At 41.9% G+C, this 12,643-nt stretch overlaps 1 protein-coding gene across 1 annotated transcript in view; it reads right to left on the reverse strand.

Moving 5' to 3' along the window:
* Positions 1-3,428: 3,428 nt before the first annotated feature.
* The window catches only part of TGFBRAP1 (transforming growth factor beta receptor associated protein 1), a 221,629-nt gene continuing 212,414 nt past the window's right edge, over positions 3,429-12,643 (reverse strand). Inside the window, exon 11 of the mRNA XM_069204446.1 lies at positions 3,429-5,534. Coding sequence (XP_069060547.1) covers positions 5,361-5,534 — 174 coding nt within the window. The 3' untranslated portion in view covers positions 3,429-5,360. The remainder of the gene's footprint in view (positions 5,535-12,643) is intronic.

Here is a 12,643-nt window from a genome sequence, read left to right on the forward strand (position 1 = left end):
TATGAGTGGTAAAGACGCTCTTCTGAATGGGGTTTATCAGAAGATCCAGCAATAATACAAAGAACGACCTCTTCAAATATTCAGTGAATGGATCAAACATGGTGTATGCATCTGTGAGGAACTGGAGCAGTCAAATGCTTATTAAATTGAATGCGTAATATGTTTAGATAAATACACTGCTCCATCATAAAAGACACAAAAAGTTTTTTACTTAGTACTTCACCATAAAAGTACCACAATATTTTCAAAAATGTGTACATCATTTAATTTTTTTATTATCCTACTAAATCTGACATTTACTTCAATCATTCACTTGTCACTATTTTCTAAAAATCAAAAAAAGCTTTTGTAGTTCGTTCTATTTTTCAGTCAGTTAGGAATTAACTTTATTGCTCATCTGTTTCAACTGCATTTATTACAACATTTTCCGATTATCAGTTAAATTGTTTTTCTTTAGATGGGGAGGAGTCAAATTCTTTATACCTTCTCTTCAATTTTATTCATCAAACAATTAAGCTGCACATTGAACTGCACACTTCCAAGATGTTCAGGGTAGCAGGAAATTAAAGCCTCCAAGATGATTCAACAAGGTTTTGTTTCAACTAACTCCTAGAATCTGAAAATGTTGCCCTCGTAACATACTATTTAAGAGGCAACCAATCATCTCTTAAGATGGTACTCTTGCCAATTTAGCTCCTTAGGCACTACCTATCCTTTGGTCATCAACACCTGTCCCATGATATAATATTGGGAATGATAAGGAATTCAAGAAAACAATCATAAGCTACAGAATAAAAAGGTATAGATTCTCCCACTGGGCTCTTACAAATTAACTAAGCCATTGTCTTATATCCTGAACCATGTTGTGTCCAGGTTAAAAATATCTTATTTTGTACTTTAACCCCTCAATAGAGAGAGACCATCAGGTTCAAAGATTAATAAGTGTTTTGCCTCCCATATAATTTGAACCGTTGGCACCAAATACCATTAAACTAGAGTCTGGAAGACCCTTTTCTTCATCACAATTAGTGACAAGGATGATAAAAAAATAAAAAAAAATACCTGTGGCTTTTTCCTGTTTAACTCCATTGAAGTTTTCTGAAAACAATCTTTCCGTGCAAGTAAAGTCTATTCGGAATTGTTTATGAATCAGGACACAGGTTTTTAATTTTCTTTGCGACTATATATTAGACAGAGAAGATTTGCTACAACGTAGATGTCAGACAAGTTATTAGATTCTAAATTTCAACACCATCATGACATAAAACAGGATTACTGCCATGTCCATGTTCTTGACAAGAGCAAGCAGGCTTCCAAATCATCAATTTCCTGCTAATGTAGCCCCAATATTCTGCAGTTCCACATGTTTTGTGGAGCACCAGAAGCCGGAATTTACAGCCATGCAGCTGCAATAGTAAATTTTCAGGGTATCTCAGATCTCGATACACAATAGATCCATAGAGACTCTGCCTCACATTTTTAGTAAGTATGCATCTCTCAATATGATGCACTGTCTTAGTTCATCTTTTCAAATATCTATACACCTATTCATTGACAACTGTTTCCCAGTTTGGTCTTCAACCTGTCCCAGTCTCCAGCTACTGTATGTCTAGGCAGAAATATGCATAAGACAGGGCTTCAGGATGCATTTAAACTGTATGCCTGTTAAAGTATTGCATTGCCCTTCTGAGTCTGAGCAATATACCATTGCGCTGGATGAAGAGGGTGAGACGGTAGAAGTACTCAGAGTACAAAAATCTACATGTGAATAATGCAATTTTTTACCTTCTACTTCTAGTTGTCAAAAACTTCTGCACACTTCTGTTACGAATGTCTTAAGCCTGAAACGTGTGTCTGAGAAATAATTTTAACATACTGAATAAGACCAAGGCTTCTATTCCGTTCCTATAGAACAAACTATTATGCTTCTTTCAATCTGTTTTGTTTTATGCGAATTGTAGATATTGAATTAAAACCTTATTTGTTTTTGCCAACTATTTTCAACACAGTTTTAACATGAACTTATCTCTTGGGGTCTAGTGGATGTATAATTTACACCAGCTTCTCCACAATTGCTTGGCTTCCAATTCCATACACACCATTTAGTGCTATATGAATGTTAGTCCTACATTTAAATACCAAAGAAAATACTATCAGCTGGTGAATACAAGTACTTCAAAATGTTGTGTGGAAGGTGGGTGTTTTTGTTGTTTTAATGATATAATAAACACATTCATTACTCTTAAGGATGTATATTATCTCTCTATAAATATACTTACATATATCTTCATATACAAACATATACAGGTATTTATATGCTTTTGTTCATTTTAAGAAACTGATTCAGTGACATGCTGCTGTAGTTTTGCACGAAATAGGTGCCACATAATTAGGAAGTTAATTGCTGCATCATTTTTCACCTTTTTACTCTGTCTGTTAAATTCAGTGGAATTCCACCTCTGTTGCCGTCGCTGGACTGCAAGGACATTAATCCTGAATACGAGTAAAATATTCCAGAAATACAGAAAATACATCTTCGAATTAGTCCACAGGAAATGGTAAAAATTATCTGAATCAACAAGCAGTGCAAGCTTGCTTGTTCGCTTCATCCGTTCATCATAAAGTGAGCTTCATCAGGAAGACAAACTAAATATGTATCATGATTGAGATAAGAATCTCAGAAAAAAAGTGTTACGTCGAAAAATAATGTAACATACAAGTTGACAATTGGACTGAAATCGAACTTTTCCCTACATTCCCTCATAAGAGCTATGATGAAAAACCATTCTGGATTGTAATTGAACCGACCTTGGTTGCTCTTTGGATCAATATGGTGGCTTTGATATTAAGGCAGACTACTGTAATGGATTACAAGACAAATACAAGAATATACCTGTAGTGATCAGCATGGAGTTTATCAATAGCAATATTTTGCGAAAGCCCTTCAATGATTCATTGGATCGATATAAGTAAATATCCTCATAAGTTAAAGAGCTATAACTCCTTTTCTACAGGTACCATGTTTTCTTAGGAGTTCACAAATAAAGCACTCTGAAGAAGGTAAACAATTAGGCACAGATCTTACCAACTCTCCACATAGAAAGTGCCAGCGACAGCGCACTGACAATGACATTAAGGCAGCCTCAACTGAACACTGTTGTTCAATAACTCTCCATACCTTGCAGATCACTGAAAACATCCTTATGGAGAAGCTGTGGCAAATAGTTAAACTAATTTGGGACCACACCGCAATCACGCCAATTAAACTCTATAAAGTATATGCTTAAGCTGACAAAATAAAAGGTATGAACATAAAGTGTCCAGGATCTTCAGCTGCATCAGGCTAATTTTGAAAAACTGCACCAAGAAAGGCATTTCATATTACAAGTTAGCTGCATACATATCCAAGAGAGGACATACACATTAAGTGGGGTTGTAAGTGCAATATATTGTATGACCTCTACAGAGTTCACATATAAGTAAGGTCATCGACAATCAACAGTCAGTGGCAGCCATTGACATGTTTCGACCAACTCCCAGTCCACCATAAAGCAAAGTATTACACATGATTTTTGCATTTCGGAGAACTGATAAGATGAATGTCGAAAAACCGTATGATGCTGCCTTTAATATTACATGAAACCATGCTCCTGCTTGTTTTTTTCTAAAAAAAACACAAAACTTTTTTTTACTTTGTCTTCAGAGGGATTGACAGCATCAAATTCAAAGGTAAATGTCCATGTATTCAAGGTCTGGGATTGTGACACAGTTAATACACCGTGGAGTGTAAGGACTAGTTTTATGCGAAATCCTTTGCTAAAAGATAATATGTAGTATAACTAATATTCTGTAGGATGCATATTTACTGAGAAATATGTAGAACGTGAACTGCACTGCCATTGACTTGGACACAAAGGGATGGTGAAAATGCCACTTTTAGAACCGAAAATGTCCTGCTGCTACTATATACGTTTACCTGCCTTTGAAGTTGCACATGGCAACGCTCAATTAATGACCAGAGTATTTGGTCACTGCAGGAGTGTTTCTGACATGTTATGCAGACCAGACAGAATAAAGTAAGCCCAACTTATTTGCTTTTCCATGCACTTAAACAGCCAAGCAGACCACAACCCTTAAATATTCTGAATAGCATTTACCCTGCAAGACATGCAAAGGCAGAGGACTCGGTTTTCTTGTTGAGAAAACAAACACATATACTGGGCACCATAAACTAATTTTCTTACAATTGATAGGAAGGGCGGTTACATTTTTAAAGGCGATTTACTGTCGAAACAAGTCTGGCTCTCAATACAGGGAAATACAAGAAAAGCAAAACAATGGCAATAAGATGTCTAATTGCAAGCTGAACGCTGCCAAAAATCCAGCTTTGTTTTAAGGTAATGCAATTTTGTAATGCACGACACTTTGAGATGAATGTTCATATGTATCCTTGAAACAACACTGGCAGGATATTCCTGGGGGATCCTTGCTATTTTCCTCCACTCATTTTTTTTTTTTTTTTTAAAGTTATTGTACGAGTAACGGCGACAACCAGGTTAATCAAAGAAACACTGAGTGCTGCCAACAACTGATCAAAGGAGCAAGGGTCTCCTCTGCAACAACCCAGCTTTTACACCAGTTTACTAGGACAGAATTCAGTAAGAGCTTAAACTGCTGTCACAGATACATTTGTTAGCAAACATCGAAGGGGTGCGTATATTTAAATTGATTTTTCTAAATGGGAAATCAGGCCAGTCAAAAATTTTAGACTCTCCGTGATCAATTATGAGAAAAATAACCAAACTAGGCCATGATTAGGTTTTCCTTGGATACAAGACGGTATTGAAGAACGAAGTAGATGAAGTGCAGCCTTCTGTCTCCTGAAAAGTTGCACCACCCCAAGCTCATCACAACTGCGGTGATGAAAATACATGTAAACCAGGTCACGGGGAAAAGGTATTGTTTGTGTGCTCACTGTGGATGGGTAGAAGGTGAGAGGGTTCCGTTTCACATTATACGTAAAAGTGCAACGCCACCATTTCGTCTTAAAAAGGCAACACGTTTAAGCTGTTCATCCAACCGCATCACCTGCATCAGGAATGTAGAGTGCTCAAGTTTTTCCCAAGGAACAAAGTCAAAGCGCTCCCTTTTGAATGCACGCAGTCGTGCTTTAAAAATAAAGTTTCCTAGATTCTGGTTTCCCTGGTATGTAACAAATGCATCAACGATTAAGTGCTCGGCTTCATACAAACGCATCACCAACCACAATTTCTTCACATTCGACTTGGTAGCGGATGGTTTGTTCCTGCTTGTTGGATTTCAAGGAGCTTTACAGTAACTGCCTTGCAGAACATTCTTTTTCAAGTCCGGGTGCCGTGGGCCATGTTGGGATTCATGCGTCTGCTAGCAGCACAATGAGTGTGAACAATGATGCCATTCGGGTGTCTGACAAACGTTGGCTCACTGAAGGGACTTTGGCAAATCTGACATAGCTGCTTGTCAGAGAGCACTATCGGACGACCTCTCATCTTCACCTGCAAAAAAAAAAAAAAAAAAAAAATCACTAATTTTAGTCACATATCCTAATAGCCCCTGTAAAAGACAGCATCCAAACTACTCAGTATAACAGAACAGAAATATAAACTGTACACCTGTACAATTGAAAACCAAAACTTTACTAGAGTGACTTGTCTTCAAAGATGCATCTTCCTCCAAACAATCAAAATATTCCCCACACATTCTGCATAACAAAAGAAAGCCATCCCGACCAGAGCGAAGTTTTAGATGACCAAAGTAGCCTGCGGATTTTATACATCATCGTCTAATCAATCTTACTTACTTTGATCATCTATAAGTTAGTGCAGTGGTTATGTTTGACATGACCCTACACCATGATGAGGAGATTAAATTATGGTCCTATATGGGTCAAGGTATGAACCTAACTTATCATGAATCAGCTGGTCAGGTAGCAAATGCTCAGCTAAGTATGTGACCTGGAGCTGCATAGTGGATGTGAGGGTACCATGAACTCTGTCTAATATAGACTTATGTAGAAATAGGGCTATACATTGATATAGATGAGCTTTTGAGGCGATAACGCCCAAGTGTATGGCTTGGCCTGAAGCAGATTTCTGTACATGATGGTGCAGTGGACTGTGTCAACTGGGTGCTGTTGATGAGCCATATCCAAACTGTGGAAGTTCTCATTGACTGATAAGGAGAACTGGTGTCATTGTATGTAATCAGTTTTAGCCTACTGGTTGTTTAACTATCCTGTGGAGATAAATACAGACAGAACAGTGAAAACAGCCTTACAATTATTACTACTTAGCTCACGTAGCAGGCATTTAGTTACGAAAGAAACATTAAAAGATCTGAATGTGTTACGTTCCTTTCACGTGGGGAAAGGTAGATTATGGAGGTCGATTGGTGCTCTTTCAACTGCTCAAGACTCAATGAACTGTCCTTATGCGGGTCAAAGTAGTTTCAGGATAGGCTTCCTAGTCAAGGATTGCGGGGGGGCCTCTGGTGTCTTCCCCCTTAGACTGGGATGCCTTTTGAGGGACTCTGGCGAATGAAGGCAAAATGTGGTAACAAAAGAAAAGGAAAAAAAAAAAGGAGAAAACCGGCGCACACACACCTTTAATGTCCAAATTCCATATAGAATATCAAATATATCATGGGATGCTCAAACAGGAAGAAAAGACACCAGATTTTCTTCTAAAGGACTATGTCCATAAGCATAACCAATAATCTTGAACTCTCAACAATAAGCGCAGTCCACTTCTTTGTATGTAGTCTTCTTAATCATTTAAGCAAAGTTAAGGTCATCATCACGAGATCCTAGTAGGCAACAAGTGTTTAATCTAAGGATGGGTACATCCAACTTGACTTTGTCAGGGCTGAAAATAACCATGTGTAACCATATGTCTCAGATATGTTACTTTGCAATTTAACCAGTGGTATCTAAACGTTCCTACGAGTTCATGATAACAAGTAAATCGGTATTATGAAAGTATTGGGTCATACAAGAGAGTACTCCATGTTTTCATGTCTCAGTCAGTGAAGGACTAGGACTTATACATTCGAAGCCAGTTGGCAAATACCCAAATACCAAGCATTACCTTAGGGAGCCTTATCGGAGTGCACAGACACCGGCCACACATGAAGGATTCCCTCCACGCATACTCCTTTACCTATATCCTGTCTCGTGGACGGAGAGCACTGAGCAGCACAATTTGGACTGGCTCCTTTGTGCTTGCCATTTGGCCAGTATAGCACAGAACTAACCCTCTGGCACTTCTTCGGCCCTGCCTGCAGCTCATGCCTTGCTGGGGAGATCCTCTTACAACCCTACCAGCCCGGACCTCTGTACTTCAGTACGCCTGCTGGTACAGTTCCCAGTATTGGTCTCTTCTCACACTTACTCTTGGTAAGTGGGCCTATGGTGTGCGTTACACATTCTCTTTTTCCCCTTCCCCCCACTTATTTTCTAAAAAATGACTTTCACCAATGCCAAAGAGTAAGGTATGTTTGATTATTGTACTGCTGTGGTGAGTGAGTATGGACATCGGATGCTTGCTTTTGATTACCCTTGCTACCAGGTACTTCTCCCTTGGTTCATAGAACCTTATTCACTCTGCACCACTCTCACCTTCTCACTGGTTCTTTTCTTCCTCCTTGTTTAAGGTGTTCCTTTTTGATATTAGTCCTAATGAGAAAGTTTTATCCTTCCCGGGGGTCAAAACCTCGTAGACAGCTATTTGCACAGCCAAAAGGATTGCTGTTACGATAACCGATGAGACTCTTCTAATTATCCTTTGGAGTTGTCTTGTTCCAAACAAAGGCTTTGTATGATATATTTAGCATACTCCATTTGCTTTTTACTTCGACACTGGGGAGACATTGCACTTTGTTAATCTGAGGTGTTACTGGGGAATGTTTATGGGATCATAATATAAAACATTCTTTACCTTTTTTAACTAATGGTGCTTGTTGTGATTTTAAACATTCTTTTTTTTCTAAGCAGTGGAGTTTGTTGTGACCATAGTCAGTTCCAAGGTACCAGACATGCTTAATGACTTTGTGGGACTATTTTGATCACTTACTATTACTGTTTATACCATACCTGTGTGAACCATTATTGCCTGTTTTAATTTCTTTTGTTACGCCATGCGCCTAGCTCATCTGACTCCAAAACCTGCTTGTCAAAGTGTTTGGCCACGTCTAGCCTACTTAGTAGTAGAGTACAGCTTTCACGGATGCCCAGAACCCAGTCCTAAAGCTTACCGAGTCCATTGAGCAAGGACATGGGCTTTAGTTACAACCTGTGCTCAGACTTTTTACCACCATTGATCACAGAGCACAACCACAAATTAGCACTAGTTATATGGTGTGGTCATATGGGAACGTTATTGGCATTCAGATTTTTCAATCATTCTCAATGTAAAATGCAAATCAAAATAAAGCCTGTGGGACCTCACCCCCCCCTACAACTTCCTACCCGTGAACCAATCTGCATGTAACATCCTGTTAAACTCGAGAGATCATATTTAGCTTTATGATAGTTTTGTGCAGACTCGTCACGTAGGGCTTGAATTTTAAGCCATCCACCATTACTTTTTCAACAGATGTAAACAATTAATTCACAGACATTTACTTAATTTCTAATGGCAACACAACATGTTCTTGTGCGCACCGCACACTGATACAAGTGCAGAGCACAGAACAGAGTTAGAATTAAAGTTAGAATTGTGTGCATGATTTCCACATTAAACTGAATATAATCAATAAAACCCCACCAAAGTGAGTATTTGTCTTTCAATGGAACCGGCAAATGACTGAATTTCTTTTCACATATTCTTCTTCAGCTTTCTTTGGCATCAATGTAGTTTAAGTGTAGTTCCTATTCCTAAACACTTTCCCGTGATGAATGTTCACTCTGTGCCTCAATGAGGGCCCATGGTAAACCACCCAACGTATCTTTATGATCAACAACTTGATTCCCTTTCCCCAGATCTACTTGCATCTGCCACTTTGGGGCTCATTGCATAAGGCTTCAGCCAGCTGTTCTCTGTATGCTGCTGTGTGACAGCCAGCAGATTTGCACCTGGGCTCGGAGCCTGGTCTTGGTCGAGGGTTACCATCCCTAATATGATGCAATCCTCATTCAATGAGAGTGGGCTGGAGCTTCTCTTTCTGAAAGTTAAGTGCAGGGGTGTGGAATTTATTAAAATATCTACTTGTCCAGTGGACAGGTTGCTTCTCAAATCTACTTGTCCTGTAAAAAGATCTACTTGTCCCTTTGGTGCCATGTAGTGTGGCGACAAATTATGGCAGCAATCTCATTATGTAAGTGCTCTGATAATAGCCTCTCTGATTATGTCAGGGCTACTACCATAGTAGGGCTTAAATACTTGCAGTTTCAATCCCTACTGTAACAATTTCCTTATTTTGCCACTGTAGGAAGTTGGCTCTGTATGTGCTATTTCAAAGTAAGGAATAGCATGCACAGAGTCCAAGGGTTCCCCTTAGAGGTAAAATAGTGGTAAAAATAGATAATACTAATGCTCTATTTTGTGGTAGTGTGGTCGAGCAGTAGGCTTATCCAAGGAGTAGTGTTAAGCATTTGTTGTACATACACATAGACAATAAATGAGGTACACACACTCAGAGACAAATCCAGCCAATAGGTTTTTATATAGAAAAATATCTTTTCTTAGTTTATTTTAAGAACCACAGGTTCAAATTCTACATGTAATATCTCATTCGAAAGGTATTGCAGGTAAGTACTTTAGGAACTTCAAATCATCAAAATTGCATGTATACTTTTCAAGTTATTGACAGATAGCTGTTTTAAAAGTGGACACTTAGTGCAATTTTCACAGTTCCTAGGGGAGGTAAGTTTTGATTAGTTTTACCAGGTAAGTAAGACACTTACAGGGTTCAGTTCTTGGTCCAAGGTAGCCCACCGTTGGGGGTTCAGAGCAACCCCAAAGTCACCACACCAGCAGCTCAGGGCCGGTCAGGTGCAGAGTTCAAAGTGGTGCCCAAAACACATAGGCTAGAATGGAGAGAAGGGGGTGCCCCGGTTCCGGTCTGCTTGCAGGTAAGTACCCGCGTCTTCGGAGGGCAGACCAGGGGGGTTTTGTAGGGCACCGGGGGGGACACGAGTCCACACAGAAATTTCACCCTCAGAAGCGCGGGGGCGGCCGGGTGCAGTGTAGAAACAAGCGTCGGGTTCGCAATGTTAGTCTACGAGAGATCTCGGGATCTCTTCAGCGCTGCAGGCAGGCAAGGGGGGGGTTCCTCGGGGAAACCTCCACTTGGGCAAGGGAGAGGGACTCCTGGGGGTCACTTCTCCAGTGAAAGTCCGGTCCTTCAGGTCCTGGGGGCTGCGGGTGCAGGGTCTCTCCCAGGCGTCGGGACTTTAGGTTCAAAGAGTCGCGGTCAGGGGAAGCCTCGGGATTCCCTCTGCAGGCGGCGCTGTGGGGGCTCAGGGGGGACAGGTTTTGGTACTCACAGAATCAGAGTAGTCCTGGGGTCCCTCCTGAGGTGTCGGATCGCCACCAGCCGAGTCGGGGTCGCCGGGTGCAGTGTTGCAAGTCTCACGCTTCTTGCGGGGAGCTTGCAGGGTTCTTTAAAGTTGCTGGAAACAAAGTTGCAGCTTTTCTTGGAGCAGGTCCGCTGTCCTCGGGAGTTTCTTGTCTTTTCGAAGCAGGGGCAGTCCTCAGAGGATGTCGAGGTCGCTGGTCCCTTCGGAAGGCGTCGCTGGAGCAGGATCTTTGGAAGGCAGGAGACAGGCCGGTGAGTTTCTGGAGCCAAGGCAGTTGTCGTCTTCTGGTCTTCCGCTGCAGGGGTTTTCAGCTGGGCAGTCCTTCTTCTTGTTGCAGGAATCTAATTTTCTAGGGTTCAGGGTAGCCCTTAAATACTAAATTTAAGGGCGTGTTTAGGTCTGGGGGGTTAGTAGCCAATGGCTACTAGCCCTGAGGGTGGGTACACCCTCTTTGTGCCTCCTCCCAAGGGGAGGGGGTCACAATCCTAACCCTATTGGGGGAATCCTCCATCTGCAAGATGGAGGATTTCTAAAAGTTAGAGTCACCTCAGCTCAGGACACCTTAGGGGCTGTCCTGACTGGCCAGTGACTCCTCCTTGTTATTCTCATTATTTTCTCCGGCCTTGCCGCCAAAAGTGGGGCCTGGCCGGAGGGGGCGGGCAACTCCACTAGCTGGAGTGTCCTGCTGGGTTGGCACAAAGGAGGTGAGCCTTTGAGGTTCACCGCCAGGTGTGACAATTCCTGCCTGGGAGAGGTGTTAGCATCTCCACCCAGTGCAGGCTTTGTTACTGGCCTCAGAGTGACAAAGGCACTCTCCCCATGGGGCCAGCAACATGTCTCGGTTTGTGGCAGGCTGCTAGAACTAGTCAGCCTACACAGATAGTCGGGTAAGTTTCAGGGGGCACCTCTAAGGTGCCCTCTGTGGTGTATTTTACAATAAAATGTACACTGGCATCAGTGTGCATTTATTGTGCTGAGAAGTTTGATACCAAACTTCCCAGTTTTCAGTGTAGCCATTATGGTGCTGTGGAGTTCGTGTTTGACAGACTCCCAGACCATATACTCTTATGGCTACCCTGCACTTACAATGTCTAAGGTTTTGTTTAGACACTGTAGGGGTACCATGCTCATGCACTGGTACCCTCACCTATGGTATAGTGCACCCTGCCTTAGGGCTGTAAGGCCTGCTAGAGGGGTGTCTTACCTATACTGCATAGGCAGTGAGAGGCTGGCATGGCACCCTGAGGGGAGTGCCATGTCGACTTACTCGTTTTGTCCTCACTAGCACACACAAGCTGGCAAGCAGTGTGTCTGTACTGAGTGAGAGGTCTCCAGGGTGGCATAAGACATGCTGCATCCCTTAGAGACCTTCCTTGGCATCAGGGCCCTTGGTACTAGAAGTACCAGTTACAAGGGACTTATCTGGATGCCAGGGTCTGCCAATTGTGGATACAAAAGTACAGGTTAGGGAAAGAACACTGGTGCTGGGGCCTGGTTAGCAGGCCTCAGCACACTTTCAATTGTAAACATAGCATCAGCAAAGGCAAAAAGTCAGGGGGCAACCATGCCAAGGAGGCATTTCCTTACACAACCCCCCCCCCAAACGAAAGAGGATGAGACTAACCTTTCCCAAGAGAGTCTTCATTTTCTAAGTGGAAGAACCTGGAAAGGCCATCTGCATTGGCATGGGCAGTCCCAGGTCTGTGTTCCACTATAAAGTCCATTCCCTGTAGGGAGATGGACCACCTCAACAGTTTAGGATTTTCACCTTTCATTTGCATCAGCCATTTGAGAGGTCTGTGGTCGGTTTGAACTAGGAAGTGAGTCCCAAAGAGGTATGGTCTCAGCTTCTTCAGGGACCAAACCACAGCAAAGGCCTCCCTCTCAATGGCACTCCAACGCTGCTCCCTGGGGAGTAACCTCCTGCTAATGAAAGCAACAGGCTGGTCAAGGCCATCATCATTTGTTTGGGACAAAACTGCCCCTATCCCATGTTCAGAGGCATCAGTCTGCACAATGAACTGCTTAGAATAATCTGGAGCTTTGAGAACTGGTGCTGAGCACATTGCCTGTTTCAGGGTGTCAAAG

This window comes from Pleurodeles waltl, chromosome 8 (assembly GCF_031143425.1).
Source record: "Pleurodeles waltl isolate 20211129_DDA chromosome 8, aPleWal1.hap1.20221129, whole genome shotgun sequence".
NCBI classification, from domain to species: Eukaryota; Metazoa; Chordata; class Amphibia; order Caudata; family Salamandridae; genus Pleurodeles; species Pleurodeles waltl.